The sequence below is a fragment of the Anguilla rostrata genome, chromosome 1, assembly GCF_018555375.3.
Source record: "Anguilla rostrata isolate EN2019 chromosome 1, ASM1855537v3, whole genome shotgun sequence".
NCBI lineage: Eukaryota > Metazoa > Chordata > Actinopteri > Anguilliformes > Anguillidae > Anguilla > Anguilla rostrata.
Genome location: NC_057933.1, coordinates 30,348,271 through 30,375,797, shown reverse-complemented (window position 1 = coordinate 30,375,797; position 27,527 = coordinate 30,348,271). Strand labels below are relative to the sequence as shown.

General features: G+C 41.3%; 1 protein-coding gene across 4 annotated transcripts in view; it reads left to right on the top strand.

Annotated features, from left to right (window-relative positions):
• Window positions 1–27,527, top strand: part of LOC135254075 (filamin-A-interacting protein 1-like) — a 44,125-nt gene that overhangs the window by 5,823 nt on the left and 10,775 nt on the right. For 3 of the 4 annotated variants that reach the window (XM_064334044.1, XM_064334036.1, XM_064334029.1), the window contains 3 exons: window positions 13,311–13,591; window positions 17,064–17,237; window positions 17,897–18,075. In XM_064334044.1, the coding sequence (XP_064190114.1) occupies window positions 13,311–13,591; window positions 17,064–17,237; window positions 17,897–18,075 (634 nt within the window). Of the gene's footprint in view, window positions 1–13,310; window positions 13,592–17,063; window positions 17,238–17,896; window positions 18,076–25,917; window positions 26,041–27,527 lie in introns of those variants that run through there. The other variant, XM_064334052.1, reaches the window with a different exon arrangement.

Sequence of the window (27,527 nt, the reverse complement as noted above, 5' to 3'; positions counted from 1 at the left end):
TTTTTCATATCAATTGTAGTACCTATCAGATATTTAAGAAGTGTGGCAGAAACATGAGGTTACATTGACAAAAGCAGCTGAAAAATCTGTATTATGTGTGCATTACATGTTTAGATAAAAAAAAAACTCTTTTAGAGGCTGCTGGGTAGCTCACTTGGTAAGCATGAGAAAGTACCACGGTATCGAATCAAATCCAACTCATGCTAGTGCCGACTGTGGCTGGCAGTCCCACAGGGGTAGTGCATTATTGGGTTTGATTCGCTCAGGGATACAGTCAGTCGGGATAGCACTGTTCATTGTTCAAGCGAGTCCTGCTGACCGATCAGGTGCCCGTGGCTTGCTCTCTGCATACACGTATGAATGGGTCTCCTCTGCCCCTGCTCTGCACATGTGCGGCTTGCGGCTGCTGTGTGAAAAGAAGCAGTTGGCTGGCAGGCCTGGACTTCTCTTGGAGTAGACAGTCTGTTTGGACAGAAAACTTTTTCTTTTTGCGGGAGAGAATGTGAGAAATGTCAGCAGCTTGAATGTGTCATGTTTTTTTATCCTGCATTGCCAAGAACAATTTCACAGTGTCAAAAAATCTGCTTTAAATATTCACCAAGATTTATGTTGTGTGATACAGGATTGAGGCAACAAAAAATTGTTCAGGCTTGCAGCAGTGTCATACTTCATTTCAGGACAGCACAGATTGATTAAAGGCCTTGCTCTTGCCCAATGAATCAGGGCATACACTGCTGGATGAAAACTTGCGACACTATGGCTAATTATGTACCCTGCAGGGCTTGTGACCACGGTCAGCACTGGTTCTGCATAGTGTACTATAATAGGCAAGGATTTGGTCTTGTAACCTAAAGGTCACAGGTTCGATTCCCTGGTAGGATACTGCCTTTGTACCCTTGAGCTAGGTACTTAACCTGCATTGCCTCAGTGTATATCCAGCTGTAATTGGATACAATGTACATGCTATGTAAAAAGTTGTGTCGCTCTGTAATGTAATGGTACAATCTGGATTTGATTCCTAGCCATGGTGCTTGTTGCACTAGTGAGTTGTTTTGCTAGACAAGCACCCTGTAAGCCCTAAAAACATCACATTTCACATAAAGGCCTGACCTGGTGACTTACCATGCACTATATAGGATTGACCATGTCTCAGTCAGACATAATCTGTATCTGCTATTTATATATCAACCTGAACTTGACCTGTCTCCACTCCTCAGGGTACCCTTTAAAGGTGATATTTAATTATGTCAAACCACCCAAAGAAGCTGAGTAGGGTGCAGGTTTTCTGACATACACAGAAATGTAAGAGCAGCAGACAATTCTAAGGTGTGGTCCCTTAATAGTTTTTTATTTTACCTCAAAATAGCAAGCAATAGGAGTCAGTGGTGAGCAGAGTACTGAGGCAACCAATCAAGGAAAGATAAAGTTAAAATGTTATGGGATTAATTGGTAGGAAAGCAAACAACCCTCTGCCATTACATTTATTTAGCAGATGCTTATATCCAAAGCGACATACAAAAGAGCATATCAAGGTCATTGGAACTACAAAACACAGGTTCGATATGGTACAATACTCATTTTGTACAGTTATTCATAGCCAAGAACACAGTTCAGTTCACGCAGTGAACATTATTCAGACCTAACTAATGCTAAGTCAAACTAGGGGGAAGTACAAGCTACAACATTAGGATGATAACAGTTACAATAAGTGATTATTCACTCTGTCCTGTGAAGTCATGCCAATAAAAAGGTACTATACTAATAGTGTTAGATTTTTTTTTTACTTGTCCACTTTTTGGATGTAGAAGTTGTGTGCTTTTCTATTTGGACTACCAGGTGTGATTGTGATTTTAAGTGAAGTGAGAGCAACCAGTGTGGTATTCTGAAGAATTCAGTAAATTGTCATGAGGTGATTTACTCCTTTGTTTGGAGCACAGGAGAGATCAGTAAAAGCACATGCTCTGGGATGCCAAATTTCCTGCCTGTCTCAGACCACTGTATTTATGTCTTGAAGAGGACACTACAAGTTGTAACATAACCTGAAAAGTTATACTCTGCTTGCTTCTGTTGCACATGTCAGCATAAGTAATATTTATATTTGATATTAATAGAACCACACAACTATATGCAGTAAAGTCTACTGTATAATACTCAATCTGTGTGTACCTTATATATCTGGAGTGGGATATATGAGAAAAGGGAAGTGCGTTTATTTAGCCACATAAGCACCTGAGTAAAGAATGAACATTAGCAAAATGGTATATAAATTATTTGAAAAAAGAAAATATAAATTTGAATTTAAATATATAATATATATGTTTAGGATCAATCTCTCGTAATCTCCCATATTCTGAATATTCCCATATTATAAGATTTTTATATAGTATTGGTTTTTTTAAAATGAGAAATCCTATATAATAGTACTGTTTTATATGAGCACTATCTAAAGTGTTAACGTGTTTGCAAATGCATGTGTTTAATTTGTTATATAGCAAAACGACCTTACAAAGAGCCTTATAACTCACTGCTGACTAAAAGGAAAAACTGCATTATTTTGCCTTATTGTTATACGGTAGAATCCACTTAATTAAAAGGCTAATACTGTACTCATCTGGGCTCCCCCATCCAATCGCATGAACTTAGCTGACAAATGGGTTATGCAATTAAGCGTACTATGGAGCACAGACAAATAGTTAAAACTCAATTTTGATGTTGAAATCTAGTCTTTCCCACCAATGATTCAGCACTGCTGAAGGCAAGACTTTAATTATGTTTCATTTAAGTTATGCCAAGTATGGGCCTCTCCCATCTCATGTCTGACCTGCCTAAAAGGTTACAAGTCTGTTTGATGTAGTGCGGGCTGTATTCACAAAATGAACGATTAGCATGAATGCTGTCCTCAAAGCTGCTCAAGGAGAACTAGAAATTACTCTTTTTGTACTAACTAGTCATGGTGGTGATATAGTAATGACAAAGAAGATGCCAAAGTAAACAGTCTGGTGCCTTCTTGATCTTCTCTAAGAAACATCAGGAGTATTTCACAGTGAAATATGAAGATAATGGTATCTTCCCGCATTGTCTGAATTTCTTCTGGATTAGTTTCCAGTTGTCAACAATCAAATCCAGAGATATACAGTTCTTAACGTGTATATAATTTTTCTGCCCCTGAACTGAAGTGAAGCTCATTCTGTGGGAATTTCTTCTGCTTTTCTTCAAATATTCACAAATGTTCAGAGCCATGACTGGCCAAGGAGGAAACGTCTTGGAGTATGGCTCATGGCATCAGGCCTGCGCGTGGAGACGTCCTCCTGCTGCCAAATTCCAGTCGTGCCCCCCCTCTTTCATCTTCCCTTATTTAGGCACAAATGGGTTTTAGCGCTGCTTAATCACTTTTGTTTGGGACCTTCTGAAGGCTGAAGGATCAGGAGAGTTTTGACAGTGTTGACAGCAACAGCGGTGAAATTAGAACCACCCCCCCTTACCACAGCAAAAAAAACTGCATAAAGGCTACTATAATAATAATAATAATAATAATAATAATATAAGAAGAAGAAGACCAATTATACACTTTGTCACCACACAGTAAGAATATATAAATTCTAAACTAAAAACAATAATACAGCAATTGACATAAGCTTTATTTTCCAACATGTGTAAACTAGTGTGCTTGGTTAATGATTCATTGGAAACAACCAAATTCTTAAATTTATTAATTAAAAAAAATATTTCCCCAAAAAAAGGTTCCACAATTATTGGCACCCCTGGTTTAATGCTTTGTGAAAACACCCCTGGCAAAGATGACAGCCATGAGTCTTTTCCTATAATTTGTGATAAGTTTAGAGAACACATGTGGAGGGATTTTTGACCATTGCTCCATGTAGAACTTCGGGTTTGCACTATGGACCCCCCCTCTTCAGGTTTTTGATGGAATTTAAGTCTGGAGACTGAGATGGCCATTGGAAAACATGGATGTTGATTTCACTTAAGCATTTCTGTTTACATTTTGATGTATGCTTGGAGTCATTGTCCTGCTGGACAATCTACCTATAACCAAGTCCTGGCTTCTTAGCAGAGACAGCCTCATTTTCTGCCAGAATTTCCTGGTACTTTGTTGAATTCATTGTGCCATTGACCTAAAATAATGCCCCGGGACACTGCCAGCAAAACATCTCCAAAATATCAATGACCCACCGCCATATTTGACTGTAGGTATGAGGTGCTTCTCCTGTATGCATTCGTCTTTTGCCGCCAAACATGTCGATGGTGTGTATGACCAAAACGTTCAATTTTGGTCTCATCTGACAATAGCACTCTCTTCCAGTCATAATTCCAATGAGGTTTGGCAAGCTCCAGATTCTTGGTTTTGTTTGTTGTGCTCAGTAAGGGCTGTTTTCGTGCCACCCTTCCAAAGAGTTAGTTGGTATGGAGGTGCAATTTAATGTTTTTTTTAGACTTGTTGACCGCAAGAAACAAACCAATCTCTGCAATTCTTAAACAGTGATCATTGGGCTATTAATGGCCTCCCTCACCATCTTCCTCACTGTCCGTGGAGACGCCATGCACATGCTTCCTCTTCCTGGCATATTTGCAAACATTCCATATGTTTTACACCTTTTTATTATTGCCCTTACAGTGCTAAGTGGTATATTTAACCGTGTATGTTTTTTTTTGTACCCATTACCAGACTTGTGACGGTAAATTACCATCGGTCTCTTCTGAATTGACAGTTATTTGGCTTTTCCCATGTGGCCAGTCCCCATATTCTGTGGGAAACAGCCAAGTACACTACCATGCAAGTGAAGATCACTGATATTGTTAGCATGTCATCATGTTCCTTTTTATATCACACTGCAGTTACCAGGGTCTATTCTGATTGGAGCAATCCAGTGTTTGTTTCCCAGTTTAGCTTCACTGTAGCTCTGTATCATGAAGCCCCAAACAGTCGCAGTAAGTGGATTCCATGGCTCACTGTGAGAGAGATCTTTAGTTGTTAAATTTACCATCTACCAACTAAATCTTGTCCAGCCAAAATATTGGACACGACCCTTCAACTGTTGATCTGGCCTGCTGCTGTACTGTAACCAAGTGGGTACAACTAATGGGTCGACCGGTGATGGGGGTCCATTCACAATGGTACTTACTTCCTTGTTTATCCTCTCCCACACAATTCGGGGGGTCTATAAATACTCTCAAAATTTGCTGTTGGACAGCTGGGTCTGCCACCCTCTGGGATCAGATCAAGGATTGTGGAAGGGATTCATTCCAACTTTAGCCCAGGCCTTCCCCCCCAACCTTCTCAAATGCCTGACCTTTAGTATCGTGGTCAAGGTTTCGGCGTTTACTGCTGGCACGGTCAAGTCCAGCTGCTCCACATTTTATAAACACTCGCATTTGAAAAGCATGTGTTTCCCAAGGGCTTCCCGGGCTGTCCATTGTGTTAAAAGTGATAGTCCTCAATGCAGGGGTGCCCCCCGTGGCTTCGGAACTGAACCCCGACCGGTGTCAGCTCTAACTGTGACGGGGAATCATGTGGGCCAACTCACAATCAACCATAGATCACCCAGGGAGGGCGTGTATCTGTCGACTGAGTACACTCCCTCATCCACCAAGACTGCAGTTTTCCAAGGGGTCTGCGTGCCCTAGTTGCATATGCGAGGCTTTCCAAAAAAAAAGCACATAATTGATAATAATTGATTTTGAATATTGTGTTTGGTTGGTGTTTGTCGTGCTGTTGACTCTATCAGTGGGAGTTCCACACCACCACAATTTGAATTACATGCCACCTTTATTAGAATAGAATTATTGTATTGGCATGCACCTCCAAAGTGACTGAATAATAAAATCTGACTTTTGTAACGCTGCACAAGTAAGGCCAATTTATGCATGTGTAAAACACACGTCTATTGTGTCAACTTCACATTCAAGCTTAATATCCCCAGGTCCACAATGACCAAAGTTCCTTCCTCTCTTACTCTGTTACCTGCACCACATCCTGAATAGCTGTCCTCTCAATCTCATGCATACAGTTAAATATGAAAGCAGCCAACTTCAGTTATTCGGGTGACTGATTATTAGTGTGGAAAGGTGGCTGTGCTAAGGAAAAAAGCAGGCTCATTGCACCATGACACAGGGTGCACCATCAAAATTTCCGTTCCCGCCGCCTCATACATAGCAGCATGATGAAGCAGTCTCCTCCTTTATAGCTCTTGCACCAACACGACTCAAGCCTGCAGAAGGAAACTGCTGCTCTTCACAAAACTATGTTGTACAGCATGTATGTGTGAGTGCTGTCTCTCTGTGTGAGTCTCATATTTGTCACACTCATGTATAAACAACACCTGGCTGGAGGAGCAGTGGAAGCACTGACTCTGACCACAGACTCTATAGGTTAACCAGATGGTCAGCTCCATATTCTTAAAACAAGATTTGTCTTGCCCCCATTGGAGGTGAAGTAAGGGAAGATGGAAGGAGTAACCCATCTGGTCAGTCCAGAGTCTGTATTCTGGCAGGCTGGCTGTGACTGTGGAAACCATGTTCTCACAATTCCAGTCTGAATCACTGGGAATTTTCTCAGCTGGAATAAATCGCAGCACTTCATGCTCAAGTAGTAGATTTTGACTATAAGCACAAGATGCATGTTGGCGTTTAGTTAGCAGCCATTACAAAACGATTGGTGCTGGTACTGAGATACTATGGAATGTGGTTGAGGGATATCAGGTTTAGTTCAAAGGCTTGATAAGGTTGCATGCTATTTGAGGCACTTGATGTGATGCTGAGTTTCATCTGAAGAACCTGGAAAATAGTGAGCACATTGAGATTAAAAGGGAGAGAATTCAATAGCCTGTGCTATGATTTGAGTTCTTCTGAGCACTGTTGAAGATAACAAAAACACTTGTGTATCAAACACATTTTCAACCATTTATGCTTGGCTAAATGTCTCTCAAATATTGAACATATTGAACATCTTGTTTTTGTTGGGTCAATGAAATTTCAGTTGCTATTGATGTGTACAGTCCCTATGATGTTTGTATCCAGGATTTGTTCAAAGCCCCTACGGGAGCTTTGAGGGCCTTCCTTGCTGCCAGACTGACGTCAGGCATCAAATCGAAATGACTAATCTTTTTCAGAGGAACTGCAAAATTTCTGAGGAAAAAGTGTTTTGTGAACTACCTCAAAACTGCAGAGAGAGCATGAGTCAGAGGTCAAAGCTCACATGACATCACAGAGGAGGTTGAGTGATTTTTTAAAAACTTTTTTTACTTTTTTTAAGTCCCAAAGTCATACTTGAACATGGGAAGAATTACAGCAGGAGCACCTTGTCATTGTCAGAATAAAATATGGATTACATTTATTACAACTGCTTCAAGGTAGACCAGAAAATTCTAACTGCTTAGTGGTTGCAAGTGCAGTTTAGATGAGCAATGCACTGCAGTTTCGCTAATGGCTGACCTACTACTCCTGAATATATAGAGATATTAATGTTGTGCTATTAAAAAAACTGATACAAAATGCATTGCTTTCCACCGTAGAGGCCACCTGCATGTTTGATTAGTGCAGTGTTTTGTAAGCACTGTTCTTAATTACATAAATATGTTATGCAATACAATCCATGATTTATAGTTCTAGTATTCCATGAATATAGCCTACCATAAAACATCCATCTCTTCCCAGAAGGAAAACAGGAAGGACATGGCATTAGCTTATTTGTCAGCTCATTAGCATTGACTAGTGTATCTTCTTAAGTATTTCTTTTTTCAATTCAGTGCGCTTCATCAATAATATTCATGTTCATCTTATTACCTGGCACAAAAAGAAACTGAGGATAGGAAAAGGCGATTCATATGAGCCACTTGTGCGAGCCATGGACTTAATCAGTTCTGTGTGTTCTACATTACAGCATTGGCCAGGTTTTGCACCCATTTCGTTGCTCTCTTCTGTGTTAGATCATCCATTACTGTGCTAGCTTTCACTGGATGAGGAGGGGGGATACCCAGGGGTCCCACAAATGTCCAAGAATTCCCCCCAAGGTGTCAGTGCAAGGCATGAGAAATGACCCCCACACAGGACCGGGACATGGACGTCGGCAGCTGCAGGGGGATAAGTGATGTCACACGCTGAATATGCATCCCAGTGTCATCGCATTAGCAGAATGACAGATGTTGACTGTGGTGCTGCACTGGGTTGGATTATAAAACCCTGTACGTAGCGGTTCGTTCATACTCCTTCAGGTCTGTCGTTGGTGTCGTAACAATACAGTAAATCAATGACTGAAAAAGATGAGGAGCAAGAGAGAACAGTTTGCAGATGTGTCTTCTCCAGCAGACAGCCAGTTATGATTTCAGTATAAACTGTGGTGTACCCAGATAGCAGACGATTCTGGGCCAAATAATATGGAGTTTAGGCACCTACGGGTCAGTAATGGTAATGGAAACTGTATTGTCGGCCACAAGCAGCCCAAATGCAACCAACCACACATGAGGTTTGTGTAGCATTCGAATTTTAGGCCAGACGTGGCACAACTGTAAATAGCCACATATAAGGTTTATCAGGGCAAAACGTAGCCCAAATGTATATGGTAAATGGTAAATGGACTGCATTATTCGTTTCAGCGCACAATGATGCCTCTCATCACCAAGCAGTGGGTAGGTATCTTGCTCAGGACGCTTCGACATGCCCAGGCGGGTTGAACGCAACCTCGACTGCCAGACATGGTCTTACTCCTGAGCAAACGTACCCTAATATATCACACCTGAGACATGGGGCTCTGTTTTCCGGCCAGCAAATGGCATGTTGCGGGCAGTCGCACTGGCAAAATGGCATTTTCGCCATACATTTTTATAAACCTGAGTGGTTTGGTAATTTCATGACTCACGTGTGCCGAAGTGGGAGGGGAGCCACTGCTGGGGGTCCGTCAATCAATTTCGCATTTTGAGACATTCCAGTCTGCCGTTTGTGCCTTTCGCCGCCCGCCTGGCCAGACCACATCTATGGCGTATGGTGCAGGCCACCTTTGGTGTATTGGTCATTTTGGGGCTTCATATGCTGTCCAATTTGGCTTTGATATAAGTCCCAGAAGTAGGAAAAATGCATTTATGTTTCATTGTCTTTTTTTTCTTTTTTATAATTTGAATTCCTGTGTTTATTTATATTTTTAATTGTTTATGGCTGTTCTTATACTGCACTGTGGTCCTACATTTCATTCTTTTTCTTACACCCGTCTGTGATGAGTATGACAATAAATGTAACTTGGACAATCTTTTCATTGCAATATCAACATAAAACAAATATGTAGAAATAATTAGCAATTGAGTGAAACAAGTAATGCTCATTACAAATTCATATATGTATTAGTTTATGACATCATAACTGAGCAGTCTAATGTACAGTATCTTACTGCATGGTGGAAATGTTAAAATCAGCTTGAACATGTATTGCCTTGTCCAGAATTTTTTGAACATAAAATTATATGTGGGCGAAGAAAAAAACAAAACATTTTTTTGGCATGTAAGGTTTAATAGGAAATTAAAACTGACCCGTAATAAACATTTAGGCAGTGTTCTAATTCTGACGGACGAAAATTCAAACAAGTTTGAATTAATTTTTCTTATTTATGAGATTTGTTAACTCAATTTTTGAAAAAAACAGTGACATCCCTACCCCTTGCAATAGCACCTCTTGTGAGAAACATCAGATTAGTTTATCGTTATCCGCGTCTTCCACTGCAGCAGTAGACTATGGAAATTGGCAACACACCCTGCAGCAATGTGCACAGATCTTAAAGGGAATGAAAAGATGTAATTGGCTATTAACAAATGCAGCTGTACCACACCCACTGATAGTATATTCAGTATTCCCTCACCCTGTTGGCAGGCGTGCCACTCGCTTTAGGCCCGAAACATACCCTATATAAGTACATGAACGCAAATGACAATGCCAGGCCAACTCAACTCATGTGATATGTCCCTGTGGAGAGAATAAACCTGACACCTCAAGGAGGCGATACAGGATAGTTGTGAAAGACTGAGCAGAAGAAAGCACTAATAGAAAAAGACGGCTTCGTCCTGTTGTTACCTGCTATGATGCCCCTCGGTGTGATGCTTGACACTGTAGCTGGTGCTTGTGCTGCCTTAAAAAAAGTCATGTGACACATTTTAGAACGCAACTACGTGTGAAATCGGCTTTGCATTGCACCATGCAACATTGTTTCCGGAAAACAGAGCCCATGGTCTCATCAAGGTAGAGTTGTGGCTGGGTTCTGGCAGCCAGATTCGGATGGGTTCATCACCGTCATTCGATGGTATGTGGGCCAAGTAAAGTGGTAAGTGCGGGCAAGCACTGGCCATCACTCAGTTGTTATCTGATACCGATGTTGTAGCGATCACACAGCCTACTAACGGGAAGCCTGGGACTATGTATGGTCTTCCGTTGGCATTCAGGTCAAACAGCTTGCCTGCCAGTATACAACTTTCATGAGATTTCCTATCAGAATTGTAAATGCAGTTTTATTTGTTCAGGCATATGGTCATTTATCATATAAAGTTGCTTAAAAATATCAAAAATATTATGTTTCTGCTTCCAAAATGACTATAATAAATATTTTATATCTATATATTAAATTAAAAAGACTAGCAGGGGTCTTTAAGATTAAAACAGTACAGGTGCAGTGAAATCCCTAAAGGGTGCTAATGTGCTGGGCTATAATGGTCTTTTGTCAGCACTAAAGAACTCCATTAATAACCTAACTGAGGCAAGACTAAAGATGTAGAGATATCTCCCTGTCTTCCAACACTCAAAGGGATTCACAGCTTACCAGTGAGTTAATCATGTAAGTTTGGGAGTTAAAGACAGGCCTTTTTAAAAATGTTCTTGAAAGGTTCCTTGTTCTAACACAGTAGCGTGTGTACACAAAGCACAATTACATAGTGACATGAGTTTGTGGGCCTGTATGCCAATGAAAGGGACAATATGGAAGGTATATTTCACTAACAGCTTTTATTTATGTTTTAAAACCATAGCAAGAATTCGGCATTGGCTTATTACCCTGTCTCTTGTTTTGGGTGTCCAGAAGTATTTGAGTAACACATAACTTGGTGTGTGTCTATGTGGCTCTCATAATCAGGAGCAGATGCAGGTGTTCCCTTTTAAAGGGAAGGCATTTCATGCAATTTTGTGGCTTTTGAGAGATAAAATAATTATCCCAGTTTCAGGCCATGAAATCCATGAAACACATTGAAATACAACCTTGAAAGGTTGAAAATTGTCTAAGAACAATTTGCCATACCCTCAGATAACCCCACGGTTCCTAATCCCTCTTTATACATCTCTCACTGAGGTCTCATTACAAACTTTGTCATCTCAGTTGCTTTCAGTTGGTCAATATTTAAACAGGCTTCTGAAAACAAATATTGAGCCCTATTTTCATGACAACGTAGGCCCAAGCGGAAATGTGCCTGGATGCAAGTGGAATTGCCTGTTAAGTCTCCCACAAATGGAATATTTGTTGCCTGTGCTTGTTTTTGTAGTTTCATGGTCTGCATTAAACCCATACTGTATATCAACATGGGTTGAGTTCCACAATAGGGATTTTGTCAATAGAAGCATTTTGCATTGCGCAAGTTTGGTGGCCAATAAGGCATTCATGTCTTAAACCAACCCCAGGCCGGTTTAAGCTCAAATGCTGCTGCATCTATTTAATTTTTTTTGGTGGCATTGTGAATGCACCGCATATTAATGCATGCACGCATTACACAGATCAATATTTTGTTCATTTCAATTTGACTTTTTGATATGCAAGTTATACAGTCGAATGTTGGATATTTTGGTATTGCACCTGTATGGAGGTAATCAATGGATGCTCCTTGGATGAGAGACAACCAACATGGGACACCAACTCTACCTACACCTGTCAAATAGTGTAAGATACATGTTTGTTAAATGCGTGTTGGTGCCCTTGAGCAAGGTACTTAACCTGCATTGCTTCAGTATATATCCAGCTGTATAAATGGATACAATGTAAAATGCTTTGTACAAAGTTGTGTAAGTCGCTCTGGATAAGAGCGTCTGCTAAATGCCTGTAATGTAATGTAATGGTGCACTGGTTCTTTATGTTCATTTTTAACTGTCCCTACAGTCAAATAGAGCACATAATGGGACACTGAATGAACGCCTGCCTTGATACACTGTCTCCCAAACGTCTTAATGAATTGTCATTTGACATTTGGCCCTTTTTTCTGAACTGGACTGTTTTATAGTCCTAATTCTCTTGCCATGTTCTGTATGGTGTCTGACTAATATGTTGTACAATTGCGTAGTGGAATACATAGATTTTGATTTATAATGATACGTGAGCCATAAAGGTGTACTTGTGTATATATTGTCTATGTTCTCTAAATAAGCTATATGCTTAGCTTATAGTCAAAACAAACACATAATACAAACACATAATATAATATTGCTCACTTGTTTATTTTAAAATATTTGAGGAACTAATATTTCTATTGCAATATAACTGATGAATTTATTTATTTCCTGAATAGCAGGATTTAACATGTTAATTCTAAAGTCTGTTATTGTGAAATGATGCTCTAAGTACCCTTATTTTGAAATATCTTTCACAGCATATAAAAAAATTAAAAATAAATCACAATTGGGAGCTAATAGGCAGTGTGCAGGCATTTTTTGTGGATTTCCTTTTTTATTGCCCGGCACCTGAGAAAACATTTTGGATGTGCGCGTGCCTTTCTGGAAAAGTCATATGAAAGGCCTGAACATGCTCAGTGCGTGCGTCCACGCTGCAGCTCATTTGCGCGCATGGATACGCCGTCCGCAACTATACAGTACTTCTTGCGTTCTCCTCCAAGGTGCTTTCGTGTCGAGTTATCATAATACCTGTTTTCTTTATGAATATGACTTAATGTAAATATATAACTACATAGTGGAGTGTCAGTGTATACCACGTAGCATAGACCCTGTCCATGAAGCTGAAATGGATTTTAATTACTGTCGGTTCATTTGATCTCAGTGCAATTCAATACATTAATTGGCTGGCTGTCATTTAATAAAGTAGCTGAAGAATTGCTCAGTCTCACATTACCCTGGACCATTTTACGTCAATCAGCTGTTGCAAAATGTTTTTGTTTTGATATGCAGTTGTAATTGGATAGCAGGCCTCAAAAACTAAACTGGATCTCATTCGTGGTTGGCAGGGGACTGGGAGAAGGATAAATCTGTGCCATGACTTATTAAAACCTTATTATAACCGGACTGTGGTAAACAACATTGATTCATTTCACTCTTGTGTTGGTGTCCAGGCAGAAAAGTCATGAAGTCCCGGAACAGTGAGCCGGAGAACCCGACCAACAGTCAGCTTGATGCCCCCCAAACAACCAATGGCGAAGAAGATGGTGGGAACCTTCAGGGTTCAAAGAAGAAGGCTAAACCTCTGCAGGAAAAAGATGGAGGGATGGGGATCTCTGAAACAGTGAAAAGGCCCCAGAAACCCTGCAGGATGAGTAAGAAAAAGTGTGGATTCATGGATCTTTCCAGAAAGCAACTGCTCAGGTTTATGGGGATAATGGAAGGAGAGGTTCAGGTAAGAATCTGGAGTACTGGGGTTGCAGAGTTATATCTCATTAAATCTCAGGTTACCCCTGCACAGACTGCATTTTTTTCTCCCAAGTTTGGATATACCTTATTATGCATCTTCTGTTCCAACTGTATCACCTGCTGTTATGTGCCTAGAGCACTGCATCTAAAGTATGTGCACCCTCCTGGTCTACACCCTGCAAGCCACTCAATGCTATCCAGAGGAGAAACACATTTCTCACAGACACCATCTGATAGTCTGTGGCTATCTGGCCCTTTGTTATTCTGGTCATAGTTAGTCATAGTTTTTGGGATTTTTAGTTTGATAAACACCAGTATCTTGGATACATAGCATTAATATGATATGCAGTGCGGAATGCAGGCCAACATTGTTTAATTATATATTAGTCAAATGCCCTTTTCAGTGTAACTTTCATCACATTTTATTGTACAGGTTTATTTTATTATTTTCATTTTCATTATTTTAAGAGGGTGTTTTAAAGAGGCCTGGTCTCTCTAGACCCAGGTTGGGAAACTACATTCCAGAAAGGGCCTGTGTGTATACTAGTTTTTGTTGCCACCATTAGTCAAACACTCAAACAACAACAGTCAAACAACACCAACTTCTGTGGTCTAAACTCGTTGATTAGGCCACAGAAACTGTACAATGCAGGCATACAGACACATGAGCATTCATCAGCTGTTGTTCATGTCACGGAATGTGGCTAAAATGTCAGCTCATCTAAATTATTGGGCTAATTAAATAATTAAGCTGAAGTTGGTCTAAAATCTTGAAAAATGGATATTGCCCATCCCTGCTGTAGATTCTTACTTGAGGCTGGCTGGCACAGTGGCCTTTGTTATTGGTCAATCAACGGGCCAGCAGATAGCCTGTAGTTCACATGGTACCAGCCAGTTGTCGCTAATCCCCACCCCCTTCTCACATTGCCTCTAAAGTTCTTTCCCAGAAGAGGGTGGGGGATTTGTTCAGGTGGTGAGCTGGCAAATTACTTTCTGACCAAAGGGATGTTCACATTATAGTTTTCACTTCACTGTGGCTTTTTCCAAACAAGGCAAAAGACCGAGAGAGAGATGGAACAGTAGGTGGATCATTTCCATGCCTCCAAACAAATCCATTTTTCTATATATAAGCTCCAGAAAAATCTAGCCCCGTACAATGATTGAAATCTTGTGAACGTTTTATGGATGTAGACCTCATTACAGCCTCCCTCTGGGTATGATTCATTTCAGATTAGTAACTGTACCCTCCTACTGCGTGATCAAAAATCACACTGTTCTGAATTTTTTGTGTTAGTGTCTCTGTTCATGTATCAGTGCACTGCTGCCTCGACCAGCGAGAGTTGTCATAGAGTTGCATGCTCTACCTGTTCAAAACCAGCCATCAGCGAGTTCTAATGTGAACATATGTTCAGATACCAGCCTGGATACGTGGCTGGATCTGTAGGCTCCTTCCAAACTCACAGTATGATTTAATAACAAAGTATGATGCTTTGATATTTGATTTAATGCTTTATGAGTCAACTAAATCAGTAAATCAGGCTAATTACAGGAAAGGATACAAGTGCATTGGCAATTCAAAAATACACCAAACTAGACTAAAGATATGAATTTTTTTTTTTTTTTTTTTTTTTTAAAGTAAAGGCCTATGAATTTTATACAGGGGAACTGAACTAAATGTTTTTTTTGTGTGCTGTGAGATTGTTTGTCTGGCTTCTCAGGACAGTGCTTTTGTCTGCCAATAAGTGGAGTCAAATGATCTTTTTAACCAGTGGCTCCCTCAAATGATGGATGTGAATGTGCATCCAACCTATGGACGACTACATGTGCCAAAATTAAATTAATGATTACATAAATAAATAAATTCTACATTTTATTTTGAAATAATTAAATAATTCCCACCTCATGGCTAATTAACTATTTCATGTTGTATTTCCGAATGGCTTTTTTCATTTCATAATGACACTTTTCCGAATGATGTATTTCCGAATGGTGTTTTTATTTCCGAACTCCCTTTTTCATTTCATACTACTTTTCAATGCATGATACTTTTCAAAATGGTAAGTGAATCTATGTCCTGTCGCTTATTGTCTCTGTGTCCTGACTGTCAGTGACTCTGTGTCCTATCACTCAGTGAATCTGTCTGTCTCTCAGTGACTCTGTGTCCTATCACCAGAGAATCTGTGTCATATCACTCAGTGAATCTGTCTGTCGCTCAATGACTCTGTGTCCTATCACTCAGTGAATCTGTCTGTCTCTCAGTGACTCTGTGTCCTATCACTCCGTGAATCTGTCTGTCTCTCAGTGACTCTGTGTCCTATCACTCGGTGAATCTGTGTCCTATCACTCAGTGAATCTGTCTGTCTCTCAGTGACTCTGTGTCCTATCACTCCGTGAATCTGTCTGTCTCTCAGTGACTCTGTGTCCTATCACTCAGTGAATCTGTCTGTCTCTCAGTGACTCTGTGTCCTATCACTCAGTGAATCTGTCTGTCTCTCAGTGACTCTGTGTCCTATCACTCAGTGAATATGTCTGTCTCTCAGTGACTCTGTGTCCTATCACTCCGTGAATCTGTCTGTCTCTCAGTGACTCTGTGTCCTATCACTCAGTGAATATGTCTGTCTCTCAGTGACTCTGTGTCCTATCACTCAGTGAATATGTCTGTCTCTCAGTGACTCTGTGTCCTATCACTCCGTGAATCTGTCTGTCTCTCAGTGACTCTGTGTCCTATCACCAAAGAATTTGTCATATCACTCAGTCGATCTGTCTGTCGCTCAGTGACTCTGTGTTCTATCACTCAGTGAATCTGTCTGTCGCTCAGTGACTCTGTGCCCTATCACTCAGTGAATCTGTCTGTCGCTCAGTGACTCTCTGTCCTATCACTCAGTGAATCTGTCTGTCGCTCAGTGACTCTCGGTCCTATCACTCAGTGAATCTGTCTGTCGCTCAGTGACTCTGTGTCCTATCACTCAGTGAATCTGTCTGTCGCTCAGTGACTCTCGGTCCTATCACTCAGTGAATCTGTCTGTCGCTCTGTGACTCTGTGTCCTATCACTCAGTGAATCTGTCTGTCTCTCAGTGACTCTCGGTTCTATCACTCAGTGAATCTGTCTGTCGCTCTGTGACTCTGTGTCCTATCACTCAGTGAATCTGTCTGTCTCTCAGTGACTCTCGGTTCTATCACTCAGTGAATCTGTCTGTCGCTCAGTGACTCTGTGTCCTATCACTCAGTGACTCTGTGTCCTATCACTCAGTGACTCTGTGTCCTATCACTCAGTGACTCTGTGTCCTATCACTCAGTGACTCTGTGTCCTATCACTCAGTGACTCTGTGTCCTATCACTCAGTGACTCTGTGTCCTGTTGCTCAGTGACTCTGTGTCCTATCACTCAGTGACTCTGTGTCCTGTTGCTCAGTGACTCTGGGTCCCATCCCTCAGCAGATCTTTATCCCATCGCGCAGGCCCGGGAGGATATTATCCACATGCTGAAGTCGGAGCGCACCCGTCCAGAGGCCCTGGAGGCTCACTATGGCTCGGCCGTCCCAGAAAAGGCTCTCAGAGCTCTGCATCGGGACGGCCTGCTGATCCACTCCCATTCTTTCGGGGATGACGTCTACGAGACGCCCATGGCAGAGGTGAGTGACAAAAACCTCCTCTTTTCCCCCATTTTATTCTCCCTCATTGGGATTTTCAAACTTGCCATTGTTGCCTCTGTATCACCTGTATAACCTGTTCACAGGAGCTTTGTAGTGCATGCTGTCATCCAGTGCATTTGCTCGTGAGCCGGTTACAATTTTAAACCTTACAGGATATACATTACCACTGGAAAACTACTCTGGTTATGGTGGGGAAAAAAGTTCATTGGGTCCTAGTCACAGTTCCCTCGGAATAGCAGGCAAGGTGTGAATTATGGGGGGGTTTGAGGAGAGTCTGACCCCCCCAATTGAGACTCTCCAGACAGAAATGAAAACAAAAGCTTAAGAGAGAACGTACCGCAATATTCAAATTATGGGGGAACCAGGGGGAGCTCAGCCCCCTGAAAGAGACCTGAGCCCCTGTGGTCCGTGCTTGCAACCCCCATCCCCCTACCTCAGTCCACAATCTCACAGACCAAATTCCAACCCCGATAGCAGGCCTAGGCATAATTCTGGCACTGTCGGGTCCAGTCTGCCCTTGAAGTGTGTTATCTGAGTCGTATAGCCATATCCAAGTTGATGGTAGTCACTGAGATACGGACGACACAAGCGTTCGGGACCGACACTGAGGGTCTCTGCCATGTCCCCTGTCCCCCCAGCTGGACCGGCTGGAGGAGAAGAGCCGGGAGACGTACCGCCGCATGCTGGAGCAGCTCCTGCTGGCGGAGAAGTGCCACCGCCGTACCGTCCACGAGCTGGACAACGAGAAGCACAAGCACACCGACTACATGAACAAGAGCGACGACTTCACCAACCTACTGGAGCAGGAGCGGGAGAGGTAAGGGGGCCCGCACGCCCTAACCCTAACCCTAACCCTAACCCTGAAAGAGGAGGGGGGGTGAGCAGAGATACCAATGTTCACCACTATGGAGGGACAGAGGGGGGTGGTAGCATATTACACCACCCTGAAAGAGGAGAGTGGTGAGCAGAGATACCAATGTTCACTACTGTGAAGGGAAAGGGGAGGGGGGTATTACCATATTACCACCCTGGAGGGGGGGAGATAGGAAGGAAAGCCCATTGTTTTATATCAATCTTCACAGAGAGGGTGTGCAGTAGTGGAGGGGTGAACAGGAACTGAAGTCTACGCATGGTAGTGGTCACTGAAGAGGAGGCAATGAATTATGTTCGCAGCACAGAAGCTGTGGGGTGAAGTACTGTGGGTGAACCATATGCAAATTAACCCCTCTAAGATTTCTGAGACGCCCCACCCATGAGGGTTAATTTGAACATGCCACTGAAGTGCTGAATCAGCAGGAAACATCTTATCCGCTGTTCGATGCACATTTAAATCGTGTAGTTGTGAAATATTGTAATTGCCAATATTAGTGGCTCAGAGCTATTGAATTGTTCTTATTTGCTTAACACATCTTGTCCTCACCAAGTCCTAAGGGGAGATGAATCTAACATAAAATGCGACTCACAACACCCACAAATTTAACTGATAATTTTCATTTAATAAAAAAGTTTGGTGGAAAGCAAAGGATAATGGTACTAAAGGGGATTCTACAAGTTTTTGAAATGGGGTGCACTTTTCCAGAGATGGATTCTGCATGTTGGCTTATTTGTGGTTGAATATATAATGACAAAGTAAAATCTGTTCTTTGTATATTGTATGTTGTCCGTGTTATTTGACACACAAGGTTAGATTTATCTACTGTTAGGACTTGGTGAAGACTAGATAAGGCTAAGTGTCAGTTATATCTTAATGTACCGAGTAATGGAATTGGAAGAGGTATGCTTTCCTTTTCACATCGTTGTCCCAGTAGTCGTAGTAGTACGGTTTTTGTTTTGCTTGGATTGGCATTGTATACAATGGGATATTTTCATCTAGCATAGAGAACTATAACTACCTTACTCATGAGTGCAAGGCTTGTACCGTCTCAGTGATTCAAATGCATAACCTCTTAGTTAAGTATTCGGTTACTTAAGCATAAGCAATCATTCAGAGGTGGTTTGCACTCATAAGCAAGATTTGCAAACCACACATCCTGACCATGAAGAACTTTGAAAGGACCAGCAAGCCAGAGCAGATAAAGTAACAGAAATAAGTAGTCCTATCGATTTCAGGGGTGGGACACTGGACTGGTCTATGGGGCTACTGATGGATTAATAGAATGCGGGCATCTACTTCAGGGATTTGTGTATCTTAAACAATCTGACAAATGCCTGTGGATCATGTGACCTAAGGGCACAAACAAGGCAGTATGTTAGTGTCCACAAGTTTCAATGATGTTATCTGGCAAATCATTTTAAATATATTTATGCTCATTTACTACTTATCACAATATCCATTACAATTGTTGTTTTATTTTGTTCTTTATCATTGAATTTTTGACCTCTTGCATTTTTTTTTACTATAATACAATTTATTTGTATTTGTTGGAGTAACACGGTCACAAATGATGAACTAGGATAGTCTTTAGACAGATTTACCTGAACTTGTCTGCAAATGTTGTAATGTTCTAATCAAAGTACAGATCTCACACATTAGCATTAAAAATCTTTTAGCATTAAAACAGAAATATTGCTGTTGCTTGCAGCATGGAAGTGTTTACCATTGCTTTTTCAAAATGTAAACTAGACTTGTAGCGTCACCACAAATCCCAGAAATATTATGCACAGCACAGCTGCATAATATCAGAGCTAAGATAATTTGCAGTGATATCCCCTTTATCTGGAACTTAAATTTAGATTCAAATTCAGTTCAAATTTTAGTAGGCCCAAGTGTTACATAGCAGAAAAATAATCCTCTACTCACTTTTAACTGATGTGATGAGAGGTTTACATTTCTGCTGCACAAATAAATAATTGCCTGGCACTAGCGATGAACTTTGTGTGCCTTCAGGAGTAAGCTACTTTCCACTTATAATGCAACACCTTCTGGATATAGTGAAATTTACTCAGTTGCGTACAGTTGCATACACACACACACACACACATATATATGTATATATATACTTGTGTATGTGAGTACATTTTTAATAATTTCCGAAGAGACCCCTCGTATGTGTTTCTGCATGTAATTCTGCATTTACATGCATTTTCACTTGTTCACGTGTCAAGAATACAGGAATACAGGACTGGGTTAATATACACTCCCAGCACAGCTTAGAGCCCCGGCAGGCATCTGTTGAATTTGCTGGCCGTGGCAACAGTGTTTTACTTGCTCCTGCCAGACCATCACCACATTCCAATCACACGTGGGTTCTGTGAGTAGGCAGACGATGATCAGGAGAGGACAGGAGTATCCTGCCACCACACACAGTCACCACCAGGGGGAGACAACAGAAGCACCTGCATTTCACCACCTGTAAAACTTCGAGTAACATCAGACTCTGTCAGACTCAGTGTGCTCTGACTTTACCCAGTCTCCTCCCTCTTGTTTTTTTGATGCACAAAAGGTGCATAGAGGGCAGATCACTGTCCGAGTTGCTCGTGTGCAGTCGAAGCTTTAAGTTTGTTGGGAAGGGCCTTGCTTCAAAGAGCATGTGCATTCTGTTTTCAGCAACGCCAATCCCAAGTCCAAACGTCTCAAAGTTCACAGTGAGGTTTCACAGTCTGCTCAATGTGCCATGGAGATGACAGCATGTGACCTTACTGAGTGGTTTAATTACATTTTAAGCAGGCTGCCTTGAAACACAAACTATAACTGAGACGTATGAAGTCTGTTTAAACTCCTCAGTTTTGAATGTACAGAGAAGATGTGACTTAAGAAATATGATGCACAAAAACAACTTATTAAAATATTAAATTTGCATGACATTATCAAGCATTATTCAAGCCTAAGAAACCCCTAATCCATGCTTGAAATGTTTAGCTATGTTAGAGACATGTAAGGCAGTCATTCTGAAAAAAAGCACAGTACCACACCATTGTGAGTGAAAATGCATAAGTGGAACTTATACAGTACATTTCTGAAAAGGGTTTAGCTGGATGTACCAAGCATGTGTAGTCACAGTGCCAGTGCACCCAAAGGGGATTCATAAATCACATCCAAGTGCACACTTTTCCTGGGTTGCATTTCCTCATATAAATGTCTAAATTACTTTTGAAAATAGCTGTAGGGACCTCTCCTTTAGATCCAGCCAGTGTCAGTCCTATTCTTGTCTGCTAAATTTTTTTTCCAGGGCTCTGAGTGGGCTTCCCCTACTCCCCTGGGCTCACCCCCCCCCTCCACCTACATCACTGTGACCTGACCCCTTCCCCCATTCCTCCAGTGCTCCACTGGCATGTTCTGATCTTTCAGCACCGAGTGATAGCACATTCCTTTGTGCTGCAGTCATAGCCCTGTCCACAGGCTGCCTGTTCTTTCTGCCAGTGATGTCACAATGGACCTAGATTACCTGTGATGAAGGACAGGGCACCCTTGGGACTAAAGGACAACTTGTTCAGATTTGGGAGACATTTATCTGTTTGTATTTATGCCAAACCAGAATGTTCTTTCAGGATGTGGCAAAGACTTGAAAGTTCACACCCCTGAACTCAAACCCAGCCTCTGTTGAGGTAATGGTCTGACAGTTGTCTTTACATAAACAGCAGGGATTTTTGTAACATTTATCCCAGTAGAGTCTTCAGCATGTCAATAGCAGTAAATGCTTGTCTGGCAAGGGAGATAAATTTGACAAATATTTCAAATTCTTGCAATCGTTTTCCCCCAGATTCTCATTTCAATCACAATGTTTAGCTGTGGAAAAATCTTTTCAGATTAGTTAGACTTCAAAAAAGTATTTTAAAAAAATGTTTCTCCTTCTAGTTCATCTTTGTGTCCCTGTGTTGGGTTCAACGTAATGGAGAGTGATGTAAATTGAAAGAAAGGATGGGTGTCCCTGTATGGTTCAGATGTTTCAGAGCACTTCTTTCCCTCGAAGAACATGAAGAGCAGCACTTATAACAGCTTGTTTTGATGAGTGCGGCCATGTCACGTCAGCTGCAATAGGCAGCCTCTGACGTATGTGCAGCCATGATGAACAGGTGGCCTAGAACGAATCCTAGAGTCAGCTAGGAGTAGCGGAAGAATGCCTCCTCATTTTTTCTTCCTTTTTTGCTGCTCAGGGGAAAATCAAATTTAGGCTTTTTCACAGTTCTCTGGAAATAATTACATTTATTTGGTATTTTTCATCGTCTCAATGTGATGACGGATCCCCCTTGGAAAATCCAAGGAAGAAACCTCCCCCAAAAATGTCACCACATTCTTTGTTTGTTTGCACAGCCTTTTCTTGAGTTTATAGAAAAACATGCTGTATGATTCTCATTGGAGGTGGGTACAGTCCCAGCACTTCAGTTTAATTGTGACAGCTCTATCCTTGTTTTACATTCATCCTTTCAGAACAGACTTAAGGAATATATGTGTACACACAGCACTGCTAATTAACTTAAGGAACAATAATGCATTAATTTATTATTTAGTTATATTTCTGTCTCCAACAATCTGCAATAATCAGGATTTGAGACTGAAGATCAGATCACTTCACTGGGGCCGTCATGGCATACGATAGATAATGAAGTTCTTTGGGTTGGATTGAATCAATTGAATTGAATTGAAGTCCTGTAGTGTCTCCAGGGGCTCCCCTTTTTGGTCACCTGGACCCGGCCCACAGAAAGGCCATTTAAGGACATCCCACCGTTCCATCGTGGGACAGATACAGGCTATCCCACCTCAGATAGACTGTAATTCATTCGTGCCCCATGATCATGTGTGTGATGGTTAGGTGTCACCCTGGGTGGCATAAAGCAGAATGTGACTCCTGAATGCGGTGACATCACGCCTCTAGCCCTCCAAAGCGCTGCATCTGTAGGTGTCAGCTCAACTCAGGGGTGGGCAAGGGGGTATTAATGTTGTGCCGCATTCCACTGGCGGGAAGCTGACTTCCACTCACCAGCACTACGTCCAACATGCCCGCCTTGCCAATGTGGTCCTGAAAAGACACGGAAAACAGAGTCATTGTGGAGTGTGTGGCGTATAGGGATCATGATTTATTTCTCTCATTAATTTAATAGATGTAATGATAACAACAATGTTAATGTTTAAAAAACATTGCTCCAACTTTTTGGGAGAGATGAATGAGAACACTGGCTGGATCTGATGGGGGTCCTTTAGCCTATTTTTAAAAAACAGCTTTGACATTTATTTTGGGTTTAGAACCTCAGACCATCTGTATTCTCAATAAGAAGAATACCCTGCAAGTATTCCAAGCTGAATACAGTGAGCTGCATAATGTTTGGGACAAAGACATGTTTTTTTCAGAATTTGGCTCTGTACTCCACAATTGTTCACATGTAGCTAAAGTGCATTCCTAGTTTTTATTAAATCGTATTATTATAAGTTTTGGTTTCACCATGTAGAAATTACAGTACTTTTTATAAATAGCAACCACCACCCGCCCACCCCCCCACCCCACCCCACCCCACCCCCCATTTCAAGGCACCACAATATTTGGCACAAATTCATGTTACGTAAATGACAATATTCATGTCTAGTACTTTGTTGCATATCCTTTGCATGCAATGACTTGCTTGAAGTCTGAGGCCTATTGACAACACCTGATGCTGAGTATCTTCTCTGGTGATGATCTGCCAGGCCTATACTGCAGCCATCTTCAGCTAGTTATTATTTTGTTTGTTTTTGTTCAGGGGGCTAGTTGCCCTAAGTTTTCTCTTCAGCATATGAAACGCATGTTCACATGATTTCCGATCAGGATGGTATCATTGTCTTGCTGTTGGGTGAAGTACCGTCCAATGAGTTTTGGGGCATTTGGTTGAATCTCAGCAGATAAGATGCTTCTATATATTTCAGAATTCATTCTGCTGCTATCATCAGTGTCATGTCATATGTGAAGACAAATGAGCCAGTATCTGTGGCAGCCATAAGTGCCCAAACCATAATACCCTCACCACCATGTTTCACAGATGAGGGGGGTGCTTTGGATCTTGGGCAGTTCCTTTTGGCCTCCAGACTTTACTCTTGCCATCACTTTGATACAAGTGAATCTTGGTCTCATCTGTGCACAAGACCTTTTTCCAGAACTCTGTAGGCTCTTTTCGGTACTTCTTAGCAAACTGTAACTTGACCATCTTGTTTGTGCAGCTGACTAGTGGTTTGCATCTTGCACTGTAGCCCCTGTAGTTCTGGTCATGAAGTCTTCTGCGGACAGTAGTCACTGACACATCCTCACCTGCCCCCTGAAGAGCTCACCCATGCAATTTTTCTTCTTAATGATGCTCCAAACAGTTGATTTTGGTAGGCCTAAGGTTTGGCCTATGTTTCTGGTTGTTTTTTTTAATTTTATTTCTCAGCCTCATAGCTTCATAGCACAACTTGACAAATGCCACTTACAGACTCCAAAGGCAATCAAAAGACTAGAATCAAAACTAGATACTGAAAGTTATTTTATACCTTTACTAAGGAAGCAATTTAACAAGCAGTTGAACACACCTGACTAATCAGAAACACTTGTGATGCCGTTTGTCCTAAAAGTTATAATGCCCTGAAATGGGGGGAATTTGTATAAAAAGTGTTGTAATTCCTACAAGGTGCAACTAAAATATATTAAAATATCCTTAAATAACAGCTGAGAATGTGCACTTTAATGTCAGTTGTTTCAATACAAATATAAAATTGTGAAGTTTGAAGCCAAATCAAGAAAAAAAATGCATTTGTCCCAAACATTATGGCGCTCACTGTATATGAGTATTTCTCATTTCATTCTGTTTGACTTTATTACAGTGCCTTCAAAAGTATTCAGACCCCTTCACTTTTTCCACCTTTTGATACATCACAGCCTTATTATAAAATTGATTAAATTCATTTTTATTCTCATCAATCTACACACAATGCCCAATAATGACAAAGCGAAAACAGGTGATGAGGACATGAAGGCATGCTTGATGTAACTGCCTTTTGACAGGAACTTATTTAGTCAAACTTTAGGTTAAACCCACTTGTCTGTGCAGACTGTCTGTTTCTCAGTGAATCATTAAGTTTTTGTCAGTATTCCAGCCTGACTTGAGCAACTCACTCAAGTGAGTTTCCCTCTTGAATTCAGTTGGGACATCTCCCCATGCTTGTTGAGCCATGTTTGTTTCTCTGATTAAAATAAAGCAGCAAAACAAAATGATACAGCAGTAGTTCTGTTCTGAACATGTAATACTCTCTCCTTCTCTTCCATCCATGAGGTTTCTTTGCCATATAGAAAGTCTCACAGGGTTGGGGGGGGTGGGGTGTATTTGTAAGCCTGTCTGCATTGTTTCCCCAAAACAGGACTTCACCCCATCCATTGTAATCCTGTCTCTATGGAAACATTTTAGGAATTTAAGACTGTTTGACAACTGAATTGTGTATAAATCCAGTGGAAAAGAAATGGTAGCTGTATCATATTTATGCAGTCCATCATTTTCAACTAAAATAAACAGGCTCCATTTGAAACTAGTTTTCCTTTAGTCTGTTAAAGAAGGAGGTGAAAACAAATGGGGATTACCCTCTCCCCCACCCAGCTTTAGTCCCGCCTCCCCAGCATCCAAACTGGAGCAGCACAATTATGTGCCATATATGGGAGAGGTGACATCATCAGCTTGTGGTTCAGTGCTATTTTTCACAACATTCACCTTTCATTGTTCTGATGACATGGTTGGAATGTGATGGCTAATTCCCTGGAGAGTAAAGGCCAAAGTCTGTTGCACAGATTCTGCACAATGCAAAATATGCTAGGAATGGACCTACCTACAGGGCATCCTGACTACCAGGGTAAGTTTGAATGATTCTATAACTGTCCAGACATAGACATTTTTTAAAATAAATGATCCAGTCCAAATCTAAAATGCCTGTATGTCAGAATGAATCTGCAGTGTGGAATTTCTGCATGGAAGTGAACTGAAACTTAGTAGTTTGCAGTGCTCTCATGTGAAACCAGTCAGTGTCTGTTGTGTCCAATTCATGCCGGGGAAACTTGTTGCAGGCTGTTTGAGAGCACTGTCATGAACACAGGCACAGAGAGGGAGGGAGGAGGGCAGAGATTGAAATAGAGGGAAGAGAGAGAGACAAGGATATGGAGGCGCCGTGGGAGTCAGGTTAAACATTCACTCTCATTTTTATGCTGTAGGTCAATGATTCCAAGTTTTTAGTATACCCCCCACAAAAATTGAAACAAAACAACCCCCCCCCCTTCCACTCCCCCCTCCCCCCCAAAAAAAAAATCTGGCAAGAGACCCTTTTGGCAATATAGACCGTTTTCTGCTGCTGTGGCTCCAAGCTCATTCAAGTGCGAGAGGCACGGGTAACCTCAGTTTAAAAGAGAATCAAATAAGAGAGTTCAGGTTCTAAACTGACCCCTTTTGTTCTCCTGTTCATCATGCCTCCTCTATCAATGCTGCTTCTCTACACTGTGCAGGGGATTCTGGCTGGTTTGGCATACCGGTGCCTACCACATCTGGTCTGAGCCAGATACCTTTGAAGTTGTTTAAAGATGTGTGTAGGTAAGGGCCAGTTTACTGTGGAATTTAAAGTCATTTCATGAATAACTGACATTAACAACCCCCCCCCCCCCCCCCCCCCCCAAATGTGAGCAGTTAATTTATCGGAATGCTTTATTTTGGTTAGTGGTATTTTGCATACAGCAGTAGGAATGGAGCAGTTAGCAAAGTGCACATGTGACAGTCTTATGTTTTCATCGACTGAGGATGAACATTATTGTTCCTTATGGAGCAATGTTTCAGTGAGTGAAACATTGTTTGTAGTTTGATCTCATTTGCACTCACTCAGAACAAATCTGAATTCCATCCATTCTCTGTTCATACTGAAAATGAAGCTTTAAATGTGTGGTGCACTAGAGCAATATAACTAGCTTTTCTAGAGGACCAAAACAATCAAGATAAAACAATCTGAGACAGCTGCCTTAAGCTGTTGGACAGTAAGTATGACATAGTTGAGGAATGTTAAGTGAAATTAGATAATCACAGTGGTTTCAGCTACATTATGGCTGCTGTGAATCAGAGTGGGACCAAATGACTGATTTTTCCTTGACATCATTTACCTTTTGTGTTATCTAAAGAGTTAAGGCTTCTTAGGCAATTGGGGACAATTTGGCCTCCATAGAGAAGCTAAAAAACTGAACATATACTGCAGTACAGGGCACAGCGTATGGCAGAAACTGAATACCTGACTTATTTAGTTTTCAAAACTTTCTTTTTGTAATTTTATTTGCCTCAGGAGCAATCCATGTCAATTATGAACTT